The sequence below is a fragment of the Trypanosoma cruzi genome, genomic scaffold (assembly GCF_000209065.1).
Source record: "Trypanosoma cruzi strain CL Brener 1047053516789 genomic scaffold, whole genome shotgun sequence".
Classification (NCBI taxonomy): domain Eukaryota; phylum Euglenozoa; class Kinetoplastea; order Trypanosomatida; family Trypanosomatidae; genus Trypanosoma; species Trypanosoma cruzi.
Window position 1 is genome coordinate 1 of NW_001849461.1, and position 19051 is coordinate 19051.

The following is a 19051-nucleotide window of genomic DNA, read 5'->3' on the forward strand; positions in this document are numbered from 1 at the left end:
GTTTTTTTGGTAGCTCCCACCGTGAAAGAACCGAGTTTCTCCTTGACGCTCCCGCAGAGAGTCGCGTATGTCGTACCGCTACCGTCCACTACAATGAAGCCAAATTTCTCATCTGATTCCAACATGCGGTGTAACTCCTCTGTGTGGAACTTATTGTCACAGAGGTACAAACTGCGACTAACGGGCTTAAATGGCTCAATGTCCAGCGTGAGCTTCTTTTCCTTGTTATCGGCTGTGAGAACGGTACCACAATAAAGAAGAAGCCCGTTCGGTGGGAGACGATTGTACTGCTTCAATCGCCCAAGGGAGGCAGTGATGGCACTTTGAACACTGAGTTTGTTGGTGTGGGACTTAATATTCGACGCGGTGCCGTACTCATTATTTAACTTTGTGACCATACCAGAGACCTGCTCCTTCGGCGTCATGTAAATACTGATAACACTGGTACCCATGCCACGCGCGGACTCAAGCATCTGGATGAGTTTTTTCACCTTGTAGCGCTCAATCGCCTTCTCCGAATCGGACAGCTCATGATCGCCCATAATGCGCTTCCTTGATCTCCGGACAACTCATTCATCATACAACAGACATGCACACACATACACGTGGAGAGAGGGAGAAAGAAAAAAACAACAACAAAATGGCAAAAAATATGTGAGATTATTCATAAGCAATAAATCCCAATGCACTCCGCTTCACGGCTCATACACGGGTGCTTCGCTCTTTGAGGCGTATTTATGTGTTTTCCTCATTCTTTCACTTTTCTCCTCACACCGATCCACTTCAGTGTGTGTGTGGAACCCATACAATATTCATACTCACGGCAACGAGTGCAAGTAACACAAGAGAAATGATGAAAAGAACCAAAGACGATTTCCCCCAGCTGTCATGGGCAAATCCCTCCATCACCAGGTACTGATCCCCAGTGTAGCAGTAGGAACGATTCGCTTTGGTGTCACATGAATACGGGTTGCCGCGTAGTTCCGATGCCACCACACCGCCATAACCATAGCGTAGCAACGACAGGGCCGGAAATATTCGTGGCACCGTCGGAAGACATATAAGAAAACCGCTCAATATGATACAATACACATAATATATATTCTGAAAAAGCCACAGATCCTGCTCAAAAGGGTGCCAATAAACCAACAACAATGTCAGAGAGGCATGAGCAAGACTCGTGAGACCCATTGTCAATGCCAGAGAAAGGGATGATGTTAATATGAAAGCAGTACAACAAGCTGCAATGATCGCAAAAATAGCCCGAGTAAGAACAAGACGAAGCACGGTAGCCGTAAAATATTGTAAGGTGTCAAAGTAATTGTTGTTTCGAAGATGTACAGCTGAAAAAAACTCCCTCACTTCCGTGTCAATTAAAATTGTATTCACCTGCATTGAACATGACACAAGAAAAAAGACAACCCCTCTTTTGTTTTGCATGGCATTTTGATCGCTTCCTGATCCCGCTATCAGGGAGGCCATAAGAAAAAATAAAAGAAAAAGAGTAATCCATGAAACAAGAAAACTCCTGTGCTCAATGGTGGCGCGCCGGCATGTGTGAGCAGTCAGCAGGTACCATTGAAGAAAATAATTTGGTGAGGGCGCAGCAGCATGCAGGACAGGGTCAAAGCCGTTCAAAGCAATGCTTTTCCGGTGGTCTTCAACCTGACGTTGAATTCGACGGTAAACTGCGCTGCTTTTAAATACGTCCGCTACACGTGCTGAATCCCCTTTTTCATCGAGGGCCACTAACAGTTCCCCAAGGGATTCATCGCCCATACGTTGAACACAACTTTGCTCCCGCAGGAATTCCTCCACCCCCGCCTTTGGGCCGGAGTACAGAAGGTGTCCTTCTGCTCCAAGCAACAAAATATTGTCGGCAATATCAAAGAGTGCACGATGAATCTCCGTCGCTGACACGACAATAACTCGCCCGCTACTCCCAGATAAACCCCGCAACACGGAGACAAAGCCATGGAGTTCACCAGAAGAAAGGCTTCTCATTGGCATATCCAAAGCTAACAACATCGGATTGCGCACAAGTTCCATGCCCAGAGTAAGCTGATAAAGCTGTGAAGGACTCAGTTTCTCTGTCTTAACATCGAGCAACTGGTCAAGATGCACTGCTTTAGCAACTTCCTTCACAATACGATCCTCTTCCAAGGTTTCCACACGCATACGCACCGAGAAGAGAAGGTTGCGACGCACTGTGGCATCTCTTAAACACACCCCAGTAGACGTGATAAAGGCAACTCGCCTACGAAAAGCAGTCGATACAACCGGAAGTTCATTAGCCATAACTGAACCAGACGCTCGCTCTTCAACACCCGCCAACACCTCAAGCAACTTGCGAGAGCACATTTCTTTGGCACTCAATACAACAACAACAGAGCCAGCGAGAAAATAACCAGAAACATTTCGCAAAATCAAACGGGGTGACCGAAAAATAGAAGTTCGTCCCTCCAAAGACACATTTTCAAAGGCAATTACAAACCCACTTTTCGCCTGCGCAAGAACATCTCTTGATCGCAAAAAAGGTGATCCCTCCTCTAATGTTTTCGTCGTACTGCTGCAATCTGGACTGGAAGTGCTCACCGCACAAGCCGATTCTGGCAGCATGGGTCCTAATGGAGGCAATGCATCCGGTAAAACGGCAGCTGGCAGTTCGCCCATAGGCACAGCTAATGTACTATCATCGTCGGTGGCATTGGGCTGCTGAACTTCTCGCTGGTTCCGAAAGTGCCGCATAAAGAAAATTTTTTTTTTAATTTTGTACTAAAAATGAAAGAAAAAAGCAAAAACAATAAATAAAAAATCCGGATATATGTATAAATTTACAATAAACACACAAATAAAACGAACAAAAGAGAGAAAAAATAAATAACGGCATTTAAAAAATTGCAAATAAATTTCGTATGTGTTTTTCTTCTTTTTTCCTCTGTTTGGGTGTGTGTGTTCTCCTTTTCCCTGTATTGCCCCTTATTTTTTGTTTCTTCTTCTCATGGCATGCATGTAACGTTTTACCCTTCAATTTTGTTAGAGGTAAATAAAGAGGAGATGGAAGCATTTATTCGCAAAAAAAAAAAAAAAAATGCGTCCAATGGATTTTAAAAGACCTAACATCCCATCAACTGGATAGGCATCCGCACCACGTCAAAAGCGGCCATGAAAACCCAAGACCAACCTCCATCAATTATTTACATGCCTTTTATTATTGTCATGCTTCATTGCCGTATAATGAAAGCACGCACCTCAGTCCTATCCTTTTTTCCCCCCAAATTTCTACCTCCGTGTTGGTTTTGGTACACGCGGAGGGTGCGGTAGGCGGCAACTCGTTTCGGTTCGTTCGGCTGCAGGCATTTCCGTCTCGTCCTCATGAATCTCGGCGGATATTCTGCGATCGATATCTATCAGCACGTCAGCATAATCCTCAAGACGCCTCATTGATGCATGGAACTCACGTTCGGATTTGCGGTATTGCTCGGCACATTGCCTAAATCTCTCGTGGAGGCGGTCCCAGAGCCGTGTGAGAGCTGCCTCAGCCACGTCCAGTTCTGACAGCTTCTGCTCCAAATCGGCAATTTGCACGGTGGAGTCGTGTTCTTTGTTTTTGACCAAAATGCATGCATTTTGCAAGCAATCCTGAAGAATTCCAATCCGTTCATCCAAGCGATCCAATTCTTGCGGAAGACGATGCTCGCGATACATGAGTTTTTGACTTTCTACCCCCTTTTGCTGCTGTTTGCCCCCTTGCAACGTGTCGGCATAAAGTGCATTCACACGATGCTTTTCTCTCCCTGCCATTCCATCATCCTCCTTTGTGCTCGAAGCCTGAATCGACGGCACACATACCCCTTCAATATCCCCTCCCGTGACCGATCGCAGGGGAAAAGAGGACACAGAATCACCCCAATCCCCTGTTCCCTGTTCATTTGTTGTTGGCGTGCTTGCAGTGGCCGGAGTGCTACCGAGCAAAGGATTTGGGCAGCTTCTCACTTCGCTCTCATGAATTGGAGAAGTCCCATGAAAGAGGACGTCGGATGATGCATGTCTATTGCTGTGGGCCAAGTTGGCCTTCTCATTCTCAATTGCTTCTTCCAAAGGAGTGCGCACGGACGTCTGATCTTCCGCCCGGGCCGATGGTGACAATGGCGGCACATCCGAAAGATCAGGGAGTGAGGGATTTGCCCCTCCCGTGGAGCCCGCTGTTGTTTCCACTGATGCGGAGACTGGCGTTAAAATTGGATTTGAAGAGGCCACACCATGGGGTTCCCCCACCGCAGTAACTTCAAGAGACTCCTTGCACTCGTTTCTCATCTCGTCATTGTTTTGGGGTCGAGAGGGTTTCGACACATATCGAATATAGTGCTGGAAAACTGGCGGTCCACTCAGCCGCAATACACCTGAAACGATCGTTGGAGAGTCGACATCCTCGATAAGAAAAGGAATCTCCTTTACACCTTCATACGAGTTCGTCTGTACTTTAAAAAGAGAGAGGGTAAACAGTGAGATTGGGGTCTCCCTACCGTTTTCTCCACACTTGAGAACCGACAACGTAAACTCACGCGATGCCAATGCCTGCAAAGTCCCTTGAAAAAATGCTTCTGGTAGTATTTCATTATTCCATGTGACAGAACCCAACTTCGATCGCACCATCCCGCTACGCATATCGACGGTACTAGAGGAGAGAAAATACCGTAGTTTGTATTCACCGCTTTCAAGACCGGAAGCGCGCAATTCGCTTAACTGCATTCTAAAATCACAAATTTGATCCATAGTAATGCACAGGGAAACTCTACCCAATATTCTATTTTCAGAACCCCCATCGGAGACTCTCAGTGGAAACTCATATTGGGCGGCGACATTTCTTGCCAAGGACAGCAGGTCTATTGAAGCAACTCCCACCAGTGAGCCGTGACTCGAATGGGCGTCCATGTCAGTCTGTTGTTCGACGGCGTTAAGACAGATGATTTGAAAGCAGACACTGCGTTGACTAAAAGTTGCGGCAAGGTCTTTCAATGAAGGAGCCTGAATACGATATCTGAAAGAGATTGGCCTAGTTTTTTCTGCATTTCGTGATGCTGAGGGCAACGAAAGATCAACTGACTTGCCATCAAAAAGAAGGCGAAACAGAAGCGTGCCGTTATGCAGAACATCTCCCCCTGCATCCTGAGAATGGGAAAACGAGACACGATCCAAAATGACCCTAAAAAACCAAGCATTCATGCTGGGGTCTCACCAATAAAGCTCAATCCTTCCCCCCCAACAGCAATTGCTCTCTATTACAGTATGCATTCGCCTTGCCAGGGTAAATCAAGGAAAGAGAAATTAAACAACAACAACAACAAACATCATGAATAGAGAAAAAAGTAAAAGGGTTGGAATATCAATAAAAAAGCGTCTTCCAATAATCCCCCATAATAATTGGAGCTAAATAACTCACCTTGGAGCTTTATCCAATTAATTGTCTATCTCATTCACAGTGGCGGAGGAGGAGGAGGAGGAGGCAATTTCCGAGGTGGTGGCGGTGGCGGCGGCGGTGGGGGTGGTGGCGGTAATGTTGCTTGCAATAACGGTTGAGAAACGGCCACGTCGTTCGCAGGTGACGCTGTGTGGGCTGATGATGGCTGTGCGAACGAAATACCAGCTGTAGGAAACCGCACGTGGACGACATCTCCAGATCTCAAAGCCGATGGAAACGGTGGCGTTTCAACAATAGCTTCATGCACAGTGTGTTCTCCATTTACAGACGACTTCGAAGTTAATGGAACTGCGGGCCTCAATCCGGGGGAAGACGACACTGAAGACACTCGTCTTTCGGCTCTCTTTTCGTTATAACCGTTTTCACAAGTGGCGTATGTTTCGGCCTCATTTTTCGAGGGAAGGACAGTGTTTGGCTCTGATGTAGCATCCTTGGGAGTAAAGGAGCGTTCACGCAACTGATTTATAAAGGTGGATGAACATCGTCGATTTAACCGCAATTTACACTCCCTTAATTTGGCCGTTCCGTCTTGTTGGAAATCGTCTAGTGTCACTTCAGGTTCCAGCAACATGTCAAAGTTCAGGAGGACGCGTTGGGCCGGTGTCAAGTGCCTAAATTTTCCCAATAATACTTCTTCTTGTTGATTTTTTTGCTCGCTCTCACGCTCCACGGCCTCCTGTAAGACACGAAGTTCTGCTCTGGTCCTTTCAAGATCGCATGTCTTTTCCTTCAGTTTTCTAAGCAAATACGCCTCTCGCCTCCCGGGACCCGCTTCATCAGCAACAGCAGCAGCAACAACACTATCCTTACTATAGTCACAATTAACACCTCTGTTATTGGTGTCTGGAACGCTGGATGTTTGCAGGGGATCGTGTAGATGGTGCAAAATGCCCGGATGCAAGGGGTCCAGATAAGTGAGCGGAGGGCACGCCGATTCATTTTTAAGCAGCTTCCCCATGGCCATGGAATCATCTCTACTGACAGAAATATTTCCCGTCTGCTCAGTTAAGTTCCTCGTGCTTGTCAAGGGCAAAATCGTGTTCCCCTGAACTTCTTTGGCAGGTACGACAGAAGATACATTACACTCACCTTTTTTGGTGTCTTGACGCATCAAATCAAGAAACTTGTTTCGTCGGCATAAAATCGATGAAGCCCTTTCAACAGACCTCTCATGGGCAGTATCGTATTGCCGAAGTTCCGGAGAGTGTGTTGACTTTTTATACGATAATCCAGTCACAGGACGCTTTGACGCAATATATTTGTTTAGGGGAGACAGAGTGCCCTCGTCTTTCTTCTTCTCATCCAATACCTTTTCAGCAGTTTGCCTTTGCCATCCAGTTTGCAGGTTGTCTAGTAGTGACGCAGCATCCGCACTGGACACTCCACCAATTTCAATCTCATCACCGTCTTGCATCTTCAACAAAACAACAGAAAACGGATGCGCGGACCGTGTATGTAGGCTGCTCCCCGGAATATCTACAGGCATTGCATGGAGTTCGTGTCGGGAGCGTTCCCCTTCACATATTCCCATACTTAAGGCCTCTTCCCTTTCCCGTCTTATTGTGATGGAGGCAACGTCTTCCAACGCTATCGTGTGCTCCCGCGACATCTCCTCTTCTCCTTTTTTAAGATACGAAATAAGGGTCACTACGCTGCGCTCACACAGTGTCATCCCCATCGCTTTACTTTGTGAGAAATCATTTGAGTCCGCTGCTTTTTTTCCACCCCGATCTGTTGATGGTGGTCGCCTAAGCAATGGTTCACACGGCATATGCTCAACTCCACATTGTGTCATTCTATTCAAGGAGAGAGAATAAGGAAAGAAGGACAGTGAAAAGAATACCCTCTCTTGACACCATCACGAGGCACGGATAGATGACTCGACCACCCCGAGAGTCAAGTCTGCCCCGGCAGTAATATATATATATATAAAGAATAACCTTCACTTGGTTGGGACCCAAGCGGGAACTCCTCCCATCTCGCACCGCAGATTTCGCATAGAATGCATTGCTTCTTCTTGAGGGCATGAATAATTCGCCTTCTCTCGTAAAATAAGGAAAGGGTGCAGACCCGCCGGGTACCGCTCTTTTGGGTTTTTTTTTTCTGGTCCAAACTTATGGCGGCCCCCCTCAAAGAAACGCCCGATAATGATGAGGCACTCAATTTGGATTCCCAACGCAGAAAAGCTCGGATTTGCCTACGATTTGTATTTAAATGCGGTGGCGCTCTCTGCAACGAAATAACAAACACGGAAGCCAAGGCAGGGGTGGAACCTCTCAATGACCCCGAAAAATGGATACCTGAGGCGGTTTCTTTGGAGAAACAACACATGCGTCAGACAAAAATAATTAAGAATAAAATAAAAGCAATCGGCATCGCATCACGTATAAACCAAAACTACACCATCTACACCTTTTCTTTGCTCTCCATTTAAATTCCTGTATTTTTTCAAGGATGCTCTGGCAACACACCATCGGTTCAAGCACCCATGATTCCATGAAGCATCGCATTGTTCAGCGGCAACTATCGATGGTGCTAGAACGCCAATCTGCAATGAAACAACGACAGTCTCCGACCGCACCAGTTCACAACAAAGACCCTTCTCCAGCGATATAGATCCACAGTTACAAATGCATCCATTGCCATGGCCTATACAATGCCTTGTGACTAACGTCACAAAAGCAGCAGCCATACGCACCCGGAATAGGGTACAGGCCGTGCAACTGCGTTGAACAGATCAATTCGGGTTGCTTGTCCATGTCTTGAGTGTCCAGGACTGTGACCTGTCGTTTTGCTCTCAATTTGAACTAACACGTCCATTAAATAACCCGACACGGCCTCTAGAGGTTGAGGAAAGCCTCCAATATGCCCAAATGTAAAAAAAAAAAAAAGCAGGGAGGTAGGCAACCACGCATGTAGAAATAAAACAGTTGACACGTCTCCCCAACAAATATACCCATTAACAACATATATTTTTTTCTTTCGTCTGCGCTCAACAAACCTTCTCCGTATACCCGTCAACAAGCACTAATAATAAATAAATACATAAATAAGTCGCGAGGCATATAGATATAAAAATATAGATTTGTGTCACCGCATTTGGCTTACAAGGGATTATAATACGGAGGTGGAGGTGGTGAATAACGGGGTCCACCCATGACCGAATCGTAGCTGGGCGGTGCGTCCACACCCGCAGAATCCGATGTTGGTGCAGATGGAGGAGCGTCAAAGGCTGCCGCCATTTCACGCTGCCGACGCAATATTTCCGCCATGCGTTCCGCTCGTTGTGGTTCAGACTGTTGTTGTTGCTGTTCGAGTAATGCAATCTGACCACGGAGTTCATCTTGACGCCGCCGTGACTCATTAATGGCGTCCATGCTTTCTTTACTTTGTTGCATCTCCGAAATCTTTTGCGCAATTTGTGCGTCGAGCGTCGCCCGTAGAATTTCCGCCTCCAACTTGCGACACACCGTGAGGGACCTGGCGCTGGAAAGGGTAGACTCCAGCCCGTCCAACGTGGAGGACGCGTATCGCATGATGTCCCTAAACTCCTGACGGAGGTCCGTGTAAACAGAGCAGGCGTTCTCCAATCCATTACACACCTTCTGTACTTCCGCCACCATGGGATCTGAGCTCTGAAGAACACCAATACTGTTCACAACTTGCTCCACCTCTGCCATGATTTGTTCTTCCTCTCTCATTGTCTCATTGGCACGCTCGATAGCATCACTGATTTTTTGGGCCGCCCCATCCAAGACAGCATTGTGCTGACTAGCCTCTACAGCTGAAAGACCAAACGTCACATCATCTGACTCAATAAGTTCATTCAATTCTCGCAGTCGAAGGTCCTGTGTTTCTTCTGTTGTACGTTTACGTTGAGTCAAATTCTTAAGCACCTCCAATTGCTCAAGAACCCTTTTACTCTGTTTGCGGGCCTCTTTTGTTTCCTCAAACGGCATGAGGGCATCCAAGTCTGCCATTGGCCAGTCCAGTCGCGCAAGATTGCGGAGGCTTCCCTCCAGCAACTTTTTGGCCTTTGTGAATGGATCCACAAACCATTGCTGAATCCCCTTCTCATGCTCCTGAAGTGCTGCCCTAATAGAAATGTACTCTGCAACTTCATTTGAAGGACGTTGCACGCTGCGCCACATGCGCTCTCCATATGCAGTCACATAGGCCTCATCTTCCTTGCGTTCCGCCTCCAGTTCTGAATTTACCTGCTCCAATTTCCCCCTTGCAGCAACCCAAAGTTCTTCACATGTTTTCACAGTGGATACCAACGATTCCACAAGACTTACTGTCACGCCTTCATCATTCTTGTGAAGGGATTGAATCTTCTCACGGAGCTGCCTTGGAACTTGTCCACGGCTCTTGGATTCACCCGACAAAATCTCAATGATCGCTGTCACACCAAGAGCTTGCCATCGTTCGTTGAGCTTATTACGCGTGGATACACAGGATTTATAACAAACAGAGACGAGATTACGTTCCTTTTCACGCCATTTTGAAGCGATGGAAGCAATATGCGCCGGAACAATGCCAAAAAATGGGTCATCACCACGCTTTGACTGGAAAGTCGTAAAACTCGGGTGTTCTGTGGCCTTTCCAAGAGGACGAGGAAGACCACTCGGTGCCTCCACTTCCTTCGGCACACGCATAAAGTATACCGACTCATTTGCTGCAATTGCCTTCTCATGCTCCTTGTTTACATTGGCAATGATGCCGTTGATCCAGTTGCGGAGCTCATTTGTGGATAACTTTGGTACGTCCGTCAAATAGCTCTTCGCCTTTTCAAAATGTGCGATTGCGGTGCCAATGCATTCTGTATCTGCCATCGATGTGGCAAGATGTAGATGAGAACGCGCATAAAACACCGTCCCCATCGTTGAAAACAACTGTTCAATAAGTACCACTGACGAATTCCGTTTGCTCCCTGTATACCACGCACTTGATTTAATGGAACTTGCCACCTCCTCATACTGCCTTCCACCTTCCCGCGCAATTTTGGCCAACATGGAATGATTTCCCTTCATGTCATTTTCTGCCTTCAGGTACGCGGAATGATGCGCCATCACAAGACACATTCGACGAAGCAAATTCAGCGCTTCCGACGTTAAGTCGCCCTTGATATGCTCTGGTGGAAGTCGCTTTAGAAGATTTTCCACCATTTCATAGTACCCTGCCGCATTCTGAAAACTCTTGAAGGCACTCTTTACATCTCCCACCATCCCGGTCTGCGCTTGATGTGCCCCAACGTATGCCCAGGATGCGGCGAGGTTGTAGATGCAACTAATCAATTCAAGATTGCCATTCATTGATTCGTTCTTCTGATTATCATCAAAACCATCCCGCCACACAAAAGTCATGTTCTTATGCACTTGCGCCCCATGCAACGGAAGATGCGCCTGCGCCATCGCAACAAGCTGACAATATGGCTTTAATGTATGCTCAATGAACGTTTCAGTTGGTGGGGCTTTGGTATCTGTGCGAAAAGTCTGCACGATTGTTTTGTGAAGGGTATTCATCCGCTTCAATGTCGCCTCAACGGCACTTGTGTTGTTGCTTGAGTGATTCACGCTGATGAATTTAAGACACAATTCCCAATCCGGCACTTCATCTTTTCCACGTCGGAAGGGCAGTGTGACGAATGGGTCTGGCAGGTGCACAAGCGCAGCCATTCTACTTTTTTTTTTTTTTAAATTTACGTGGCTTATATACTGTATGTATGTTTTTATTTACGACTATTTGCCTATCCCACACTCTCGTTTTTTACTTTACGCCACTGAACTCCTCCTTCTGCGTCCCCCTAAGCCCCTAAAAAATAATCCCAGCCTGATTTAATCAAATGTGCCCTGTCCCACGTGTATTGACACACCCCTGTGTGTGCGTGTGCGTGAAGGGAGTGGCGGGAAGCAGATGGAAAGCCGCAATAAAAGTTGTCAAGAAGAAATGAAAAAAATTTTTTTTTTTTTTTTTTTTTTTCGTGAAGGAAAGAGCAAAGGCAAACTAAGCATGAAAGGCAATAAAACGGCCGTGACAACAGTGTGAGGAAAAAATATATATATAAAGGAGAAACATTGGAGATCATATTCTTTCCGTATCTTACATCGTCCACGATGGGTGTGTGCGTGTGTGTAATCGTGCCGGGAATTACACATGCCAACAGCACCCTACATGATAGAAGGAACAACAAAAGTGGTACGCAGAAAAAGAAATGAACGGAAAGAATTCATGAAGTACATACATGTATGCATGCACGTCACTCTTGCAGAGTCCCACGTTTATTCCGCAGATTCCTTCACAAAATTCATGATGTCTCTCTCTTTGCTGCCCATCCTTTGAGTTTCCATGAGCCCATGCGTGTAATCTTCCGCCGTTCTTCCCATACATAATAAACACACACATGCACACGCGAACACGCAGAAGCACCTGCTTTCTTTCATGAATGTCCTTCAGTCGGAATCTCGTTCCTGCCTCTTTTGTTTTTGCTACTAGTTGGCGTTAGCCCTGCCAACCTCCTCTTCCTCTTCTACCATGCTGTCCATATCCATCTCCTCTGCCTCTGGCAGCGGCTGTGCCACCTTGTCCAGGAATTCCTTGTCGCGGTGGTGGTCATAGGCGTAAAAGTTCTCATCGAAGCTCTCATTGGACCACACGGCCTTTTCTTCCGTGGGATTCACAGCAGGAGCTGGGGTTTCCAACATCTTCGGAGCACCAGCACCATAACGGTCCCGTTCTCGCACTCTTTCCGACCAACGCCACTCATAATAGTGCACACGGCGCACCTCGCGCTCTAACATCGCACGGAAGTGCCTTTTCTCACCACTCGGTCCCCGTGACAAGACCTTCGGCAGTGCATACCAGTGAAATGACCCAACACTTGTGCCAATGGCGACATACTGTACATAGTGTGGGGGAATTGTGGGGGGCACGGGCTTAAAGTTGATGACGGTAATTGCATCCTGCACAAGCTGCTGAACAAGCAGCGGCTCTCTGTTTCTATCTAGCAGATCCCATACCAGAATCTTCCCATCCATTGTGCCCACAAAAACAATACTGGATCGTAAAGGAGTCCAACAAGCGCAGGTGACAGGCGCATCATGTTGCGATGAAATAAAGATTGGATGACCCAAACCCAGTCGCCAGAGTTTAAAGTGAAGGTCACCACACGACAAATAAATATCACTTATGGTCGGATGCCGTTGTATACTGTAGACTGGTCCTGAATGCCCCTTGTTCAGGAGTCTTACGAAACGGGTTTCTTCCGCCTGGGTTGAAAATTCCCGCCGCTCATCCGGTATGAGCGTATTGCACATTGCAATCTCCCCAAGTGTGGTGCCACAGACAGTAACGTACGAAGGGGTTTCACGAAAGTCAAGGCCATCCACATAAAAACGGAAACCCATCAAATCAATACCTCCACCAGGTCTTGACAACTGATATCGCAGCAATGGGACCCACGGAACCTCTTCGCCGACCACGCGACTCTGGTGTTTTATCTTGCGAAGCTTATCAGGGGGGAGGTAATCGGGACGAATGTCCCAAACACACATGTACCCGTCATCGCTTAACGAAACAAACTGTCGTCCCTCGTGTGTCACAGTTTGTTTCCCATCAAATCCACACTCCAGGCCGTTAAGCATCCATTGAATAGCATGCACAGGACGTCTATGCGAAAGCTCGACTCGAGAAATTTGCACCGGTTGAAGACGAGGCACGAGTACATCACCATCCCGCTCCATACTAACTCCCTTCACACTCAACGCCATGGGAGGGATTTCTTTTGCCCCGGGCACGGGTTTCAATAACTTATTTTTATCGTCCGCATGATCCACCACCAACTTTTTGTTGGGGGCCGTGGTTGTATCCATCCGGTTAAGGTCCCAAAGAAATATTTGCCCATTCATTGCACCACCCACTATGTAGTTTGGCCTTAGAGGATTAAAATGAAGGACCTGGATTTCCACCGGCGCCTCTAGGAAGGCCCGTGGATGCATGGGGTCTGCAAAATCCCAAAGGAGATTGATAACAGTTTCACATCTTTTTTCTGCCTCAATGCGTTCTTCCAAATTGTGCCTTGAAATAGAGGCCATACAAACAAGGTCATCCTTGGGACGAAAACTTCGCCAGCTGATTGAAGAAACTCGAAGATCCTTCATTGTAGTGTGCGTATAGTTGCCCTTTTCAATTAAGACCGTGTCATCACGGGAGCCCACAATCGCATCATCTTCCGTAAAAAGACTAAAGTCATCCTGGTAAATGGGCACCTCGTGGTTTTGCAGCAAACAATGTAACATGCGGGGAAGCACTTTGTTGAGGAAGGCCGTCATCTTGGGATCTTCAGTCTTGGGGACCGCTATGTTATGAATACACGCATCAACAAGGGTGGGCTGTACTTGAATAGCGGAATCAACCTTTCGAGAAAATGACGTCTGTGACGCCTCGTCCACAACCGGCAAAACCGCCTGCACTCCGGTTTCCACTTCATTCCTCGACACTTCATACATGGTGCTCGTTGTCCCGCGCTGATCACGACTATCCTCACTGGCTTCCTTCGTCAGATAACTCGTGTGAACCATTCGTTGAAGTAGAAGAACATCACGACGCACCTCGAACGAAACACGCACCTGTGGCCGCTTCTTCACGTTGTAGCCATTTTCTTCAGCAATTTCATTTTCACTACCAAGACTCTCCCATGTTCCCTTGGGGACAATCGTCTTGAGGTTCCTTGCCAGGTCTAACAGTTCATCGGATATCCAATCCGCGGAGGATACACTTGCACGCTTTTCATGTCCTCCCACTGTCAAACCGAGAAATACACTCGAAGTGCCGCCTTCACTCACCTGCGGTCTGTCCCCCGTCGGGGGCCCCCACAGGCTCGCGGAGGCGGGGGGGGGATCAGAACTATTCGTGCTGTTGGGCATAATAGTTTATTTCCCAGTGGTTCCCCTCTTTCTTGGGTCAATGTAACAGACCAGCCAAAAAACAATTGTAATTCTTTGAAATATGCCCTTCCGTTTACCTGATTGGGCGATTGTGTGTAATGCACCGCTTAGATGGATTGCTTCTTATGCACCCCTCCCCCTGTATGGAAGCATGTAAGTGTTTCATTAAAAAAAAAAAAATACATAAAAAAGATGAAAAAGAAGCGCATAGATGTCAAATCACGATATGATTGATATTGTATGCGTCTATGCACCCGCATATACACCGGATTGAATAGAAGGATTCATGACAAACTCCCTGAGAGAGGCATCAAAATTTATGGGAAAAATAAAAAAAGAATTATACTTTTATGATGTTATCCTCACCTTGTTTTCCCATGGCAATAATAAAAAAAAACAAAAAACTCTGCGTTGATGGGAAATGCAAGGAGAACAAACCAACATAAAACACACACATTCAAACACAAAAGGAGAGGGTGCAGTAAGGTCACACCTCGTCTTCTCTCTCTTTTCTCTTCCTTTTTTTTTTTTTTTGCTTTTTTTAAGTTTCGCAAAGTGAGAGAAAAAAAAAAAAAAAAAAAAGAAAAAAAAAGGAAGATGAGGCGGCCAAAAAGGAAGAAAACTTCAAGGGAAGAGAGGACGCAAGTGAAGATGGACACATGCACAAACACGCAGACACACTGAGATAGAGAGAGCCAGGCAGTCCTATACACACACACACACACACACATATATATATATATGCATTTATATAAGAACAACAACAAAAACCAGCAACGGAAAACTAGAAGAGATAAAATAAAACAACAAAAACAAAATCATCTCGTAAAGAAATAACCCCACAACGAAAATCCGGACCGAAGAGAGGGGAGAGTTGCAAACAACAACAACAACAAAAAAGGGATCTCCTCATTTTCCCCACTTTTTTTCTTCCGGGTCGTTTTGTGCATTTTTGTTTGTTTGTCACCGCAATGAATGTGGAGGCGTATTGCCTCACTCCATCAAAGTTCCCGCCCCGTCCATTCCCACACACACACACACGAGACAACACAGAAGAAAAGGCGCCAAAAAACAACAACACCAAAGCAGCCTATATCACGCATTTTTTTTTTTGTATCTGTAATCAGTACTTTGTGAGATTTAACCTGGCACCATTCCCCACTTTACACTTCTTTCATTTTTTCTTTCCGTTGGGCCCTGTTCCTCGTCGTCTCCTTGATAAAAATACATTTCTCTCTGTGTGCGTGTACGTGTGTGTGTCTATGCGTGCGACTGCCCTTCTTACTTTCTAGCCTTTTTTTAATTCCATTGCCGTCTGTTCATCCTTTTCCTTTTCTCACCCCCTCCCGCCCCCTCATTTTTTTAAGGTGCTCAAGACCGCCCCACTTCTCTCTCTTGCCATCCCTTACAGCCAACCTTTTTTCATTCAATAATCTCTTTTTTGTTTGTTCCTCCCCCCTTAATTACCCCTACTACTTCCCGGTGCTGTGGGGGGTGAAGATAAACTTCATTGCCGGCGGCAGGCCAGCCTCTTTCACGAGTTTCTTCTCAATCCTAGCAACAGCCTCGCTGGCGGAGGCGTCACGCAGCCAAAGGGCGATGCGGTTATGATACTTGCGCCTTGACAAGACCAACCCCATGATGTGATCGCCGTCCGGCTCCGGGTCAAGGTACTCTCCCACCATAGCCATGAGCAAATTTTCCCACATGGTGTCCAACTCCGGTTTCTTCTCTGTCTCTTGTTCTTCCTTCTTGGCTTTGGCATTTTGATTGCTATTGCTGTTGTTCGTGGCGGCGCTTGCATTGTCTTTTTCCCCACCTGCGGCACCACCCGTGTTGGCATTTTCCCATTTCCTTCCTCCGACATCGCCAACAGGCTTATCATCCAGGCTTATCCACAGTTTTCCGCCGGCTTTGTTGCTCGGATCCTCCCACATCGGTTTCACACCCTCGCGGAAAAAGTGATATTGAGCCGAAACACGAAGTACATGGGGTGGCTTGCAATAATGCAGCATCGTAAAGAACTCCTCCACTGTACGGACCGTGATCACCTCCACAAGAGACAACTCCCACCGCTCACTGTCGTATGTGGAAAGAGAGTCGTACCACAACGTCCACGAGGAGTTCAGCGGGTGCTTCTTTGATCCCGTGTCCAAGCTGCGAGGAACAGCCAATTTCGTCTCCGCAACATCTTCGCCAGAACCGCTCTTGGAAGCAGCAGGATTTGCACCCGCCTCCTTCGACTTCACGTCCGACATCAAATGACTCCTGCAGAATACAGAATAGGCAGAAAACTTAATCAAAACAACTCGCAAAGTAAAAAAAGAAGGAAACAAAATAGAATCCAAAAGGATCTCTTCGCCTCACGTTCTCAGCCAAATTATATGCACATGGGTAAGGGAAAAAAAAAAGTAAAACGCATCCAACTCCCCACGCAAAATAAAAATAAAAATAAAATAATAACACTTTTCCCCTAAAAACAAAACAAAACAAAACAAAACAAAAAAAACACACAGAAAAACACACATCACCATTCTTTGTTCCAATCTTCCATTACGTCCAGAGATGCTGAGCAATAGTAACCATATTTAAGGACCTTCGTCCAAAGAAATTCCTCAAACGCCAACACCAAATGTGAACATCAATCCAAGCAGAACCTCAAGTGAATACCTGCGTCCCACCCACCCCAACCCATCCTGCGGTCATCACCACAGGATAAATTTCCTTGAGCCGCAAATAACAATTTACCCTCAGTTATTTTCCTTCTGCCATATTTGTTTTGCCCCGTCAGTATTTTCGTTTTTTTCTGAAACTTTTGTTAACAAATGAAAAAGTAGGTTATGCACCGGAGCTGTCATGATAATCGCCAGGCTTGATTTATGGCTTAACACGACAAATATATACTTTTTATTTCAGTAAAGCTCCCACAAAGCCGCATCACACCCATGACGCCAAAAATTCACTTAAGTCAAAACCATTATTCATATCACCTTAAGGCCGTCAGAAGCATTCACTGTTATGCGTGGCATGATCCTACTTTTCATTCTGCATCTTCTATCGCATGTCTCACACCCACCTTCACCCAAGCCCGGATGTAATGAGGAAGGTCTAGGTGTCCGGTATGTCTCCTTTGTCATTCTTTTCTCTTTTTGTGTGTGTCGCACGCAAGTCGTGTTGTGTTGCACGGCGTGGCCGGCGCCTCACTGACGGTGTGTGCATGGAGGCAGCACGGGAAAGAAGTGCCGGGCATCGCAGCGTTAGATGGTCCCTGCCGCCACGCGGGATCATATAAACTCGGCGCCGCCCCTGAGTTGGTGTGCGAGCGGCCCGCCCAGCGCCGACAACACACACCGCAACAGCCATCAACGACCAGACGTCCCCTCGTCGGGGCACACACGCGTCAAAACAATGGGGACGAGCCGGTGCCGTGCCGCGCCACACGCCATCCTAAGAGAGAAGAGAAAAAAGGAGGGAAGAGGGGTGTGCCCAGCCACTCAAAGCCACAAGAGACGGGGCAGAGAGACATGCCACCACCGGCACGGGCAAAAAAGCACAAATTTCATTTCCCAGAAATGAAAATAAAAAAACGGGTAACACGCCATGGGACACACACGCACACAGACGTCTGTTCTCGTGCAGCCACACCGTCAGTAGTGACAGCGAGGAGAAGAGTTCCATGCAGGCGCAATACCAAAAAAAGAAAAAATCTCTAACCCAAGCAAACAATAAGGAAGCACACTTGTCGGCAGCCACCGCCCTTGCCGTACCCCAATGAACTCCCGGCTAAAGGCCCAGGTAAATCAAACGTAAGAAAAACAAGGGAGCGGAATAGAGAGGCCATAAATGCACCTCGTTAATTTTTGCCGTATATATATTATATATTATATTATATTACATTATATTATATTATACTATAGTACATACTTACGCACACGCCGCATGACAACACAATCGCATGCGGGCACAACGTGGCAGTTCGAACGTTCACAAAACCAAAAACATCTTCAAAAAAAAACACCAAAAAATAAAAATGCACCTCCGCCGCCCCCCGGCTCTCCACACGCGCAATCAGCACCAACAATATGCACATATAAATATTCTTCACGCACATACAGATATAAATAGCTCTCTCTCAAATCCATCAAAAAAATAAAAATAAAAATAAAAATAAACAAGACAGGGGTCATGCTTAAAATACCCAACAGTAATAAAAACACACAAACCAAATCCTCCACAACGATCGAAAAAGACATGACGCTTTTCCTGCCTCCACCACAAAAACTACGGCAAAGTTACAACATCCCAGCAGAGAGCCGTCATCACATTCCCAATGCCGCTCAGTGCCCACCGCTCACCCGCACAGAGCGCACCCCCACACACTCCCTCAACCCAATAAAAAAAAAAAAAATCACCCCTCAGCATACATGGTGCACTCATTTGCGTGCGTAATTTATAACCAAACAAAAATAAATAAAAACCAACAGTCGGGAATAAATACATAAAGAGGGAGTGGTACACGATGAAACCGCCTAAAAAAAAAAGTTATTACGAAATAAGTAAGAACAAAAACAATTGAAAAAAGTCCACACTGTCGTTGCTTACGCAAACACGCACAACATCAAGT

The 19051-nt window shown here is 46.5% G+C and overlaps 7 protein-coding genes across 7 annotated transcripts, besides 13 other annotated features; all 7 read right to left on the bottom strand.

Moving 5' to 3' along the window:
- On the bottom strand, nt 1-542 carry Tc00.1047053503593.70 (eukaryotic peptide chain release factor subunit 1, putative; the record flags this gene model as incomplete). Its single annotated transcript, XM_804371.1, has 1 exon — nt 1-542. A coding segment is annotated over one exon (542 nt), but the record flags the coding sequence as incomplete, so codon positions are not given.
- Nucleotides 1-19051: a sequence feature (heterozygous, non-Esmeraldo-like haplotype).
- On the bottom strand, nt 784-2748 carry Tc00.1047053503593.60 (hypothetical protein, conserved; the record flags this gene model as incomplete). Its single annotated transcript, XM_804370.1, has 1 exon — nt 784-2748. The coding sequence occupies one exon, from the start codon at nt 2746-2748 to the stop codon at nt 784-786; it is 1965 nt and encodes a 654-aa protein (XP_809463.1).
- Nucleotides 2777-2884: a sequence feature (T-rich).
- Nucleotides 3283-5226, bottom strand: Tc00.1047053503593.50 (hypothetical protein, conserved; the record flags this gene model as incomplete). Its single annotated transcript, XM_804369.1, has 1 exon — nt 3283-5226. The coding sequence occupies one exon, from the start codon at nt 5224-5226 to the stop codon at nt 3283-3285; it is 1944 nt and encodes a 647-aa protein (XP_809462.1).
- On the bottom strand, nt 5478-7277 carry Tc00.1047053503593.40 (uncharacterized protein; the record flags this gene model as incomplete). The annotated part of the gene is made up of 1 exon (XM_804368.1): nt 5478-7277. The coding sequence occupies one exon, from the start codon at nt 7275-7277 to the stop codon at nt 5478-5480; it is 1800 nt and encodes a 599-aa protein (XP_809461.1).
- Nucleotides 5488-5507: a microsatellite.
- Nucleotides 5518-5555: a microsatellite.
- Tc00.1047053503593.30 (hypothetical protein, conserved) lies at nt 8587-11160 on the bottom strand (the record flags this gene model as incomplete). Its single annotated transcript, XM_804367.1, has 1 exon — nt 8587-11160. The coding sequence occupies one exon, from the start codon at nt 11158-11160 to the stop codon at nt 8587-8589; it is 2574 nt and encodes an 857-aa protein (XP_809460.1).
- Nucleotides 11166-11186: a sequence feature (AT_rich).
- Nucleotides 11442-11464: a microsatellite.
- On the bottom strand, nt 11974-14406 carry Tc00.1047053503593.20 (hypothetical protein, conserved; the record flags this gene model as incomplete). Its single annotated transcript, XM_804366.1, has 1 exon — nt 11974-14406. The coding sequence occupies one exon, from the start codon at nt 14404-14406 to the stop codon at nt 11974-11976; it is 2433 nt and encodes an 810-aa protein (XP_809459.1).
- Nucleotides 14925-14970: a sequence feature (A-rich).
- Nucleotides 14990-15019: a microsatellite.
- Nucleotides 15137-15157: a microsatellite.
- On the bottom strand, nt 15900-16685 carry Tc00.1047053503593.10 (eukaryotic translation initiation factor eIF-4E, putative; the record flags this gene model as incomplete). Its single annotated transcript, XM_804365.1, has 1 exon — nt 15900-16685. One exon carries the CDS (start codon nt 16683-16685, stop codon nt 15900-15902), a length of 786 nt encoding a protein of 261 aa, XP_809458.1.
- Nucleotides 16864-16884: a microsatellite.
- Nucleotides 16904-16938: a microsatellite.
- Nucleotides 18305-18343: a microsatellite.
- Nucleotides 18573-18599: a microsatellite.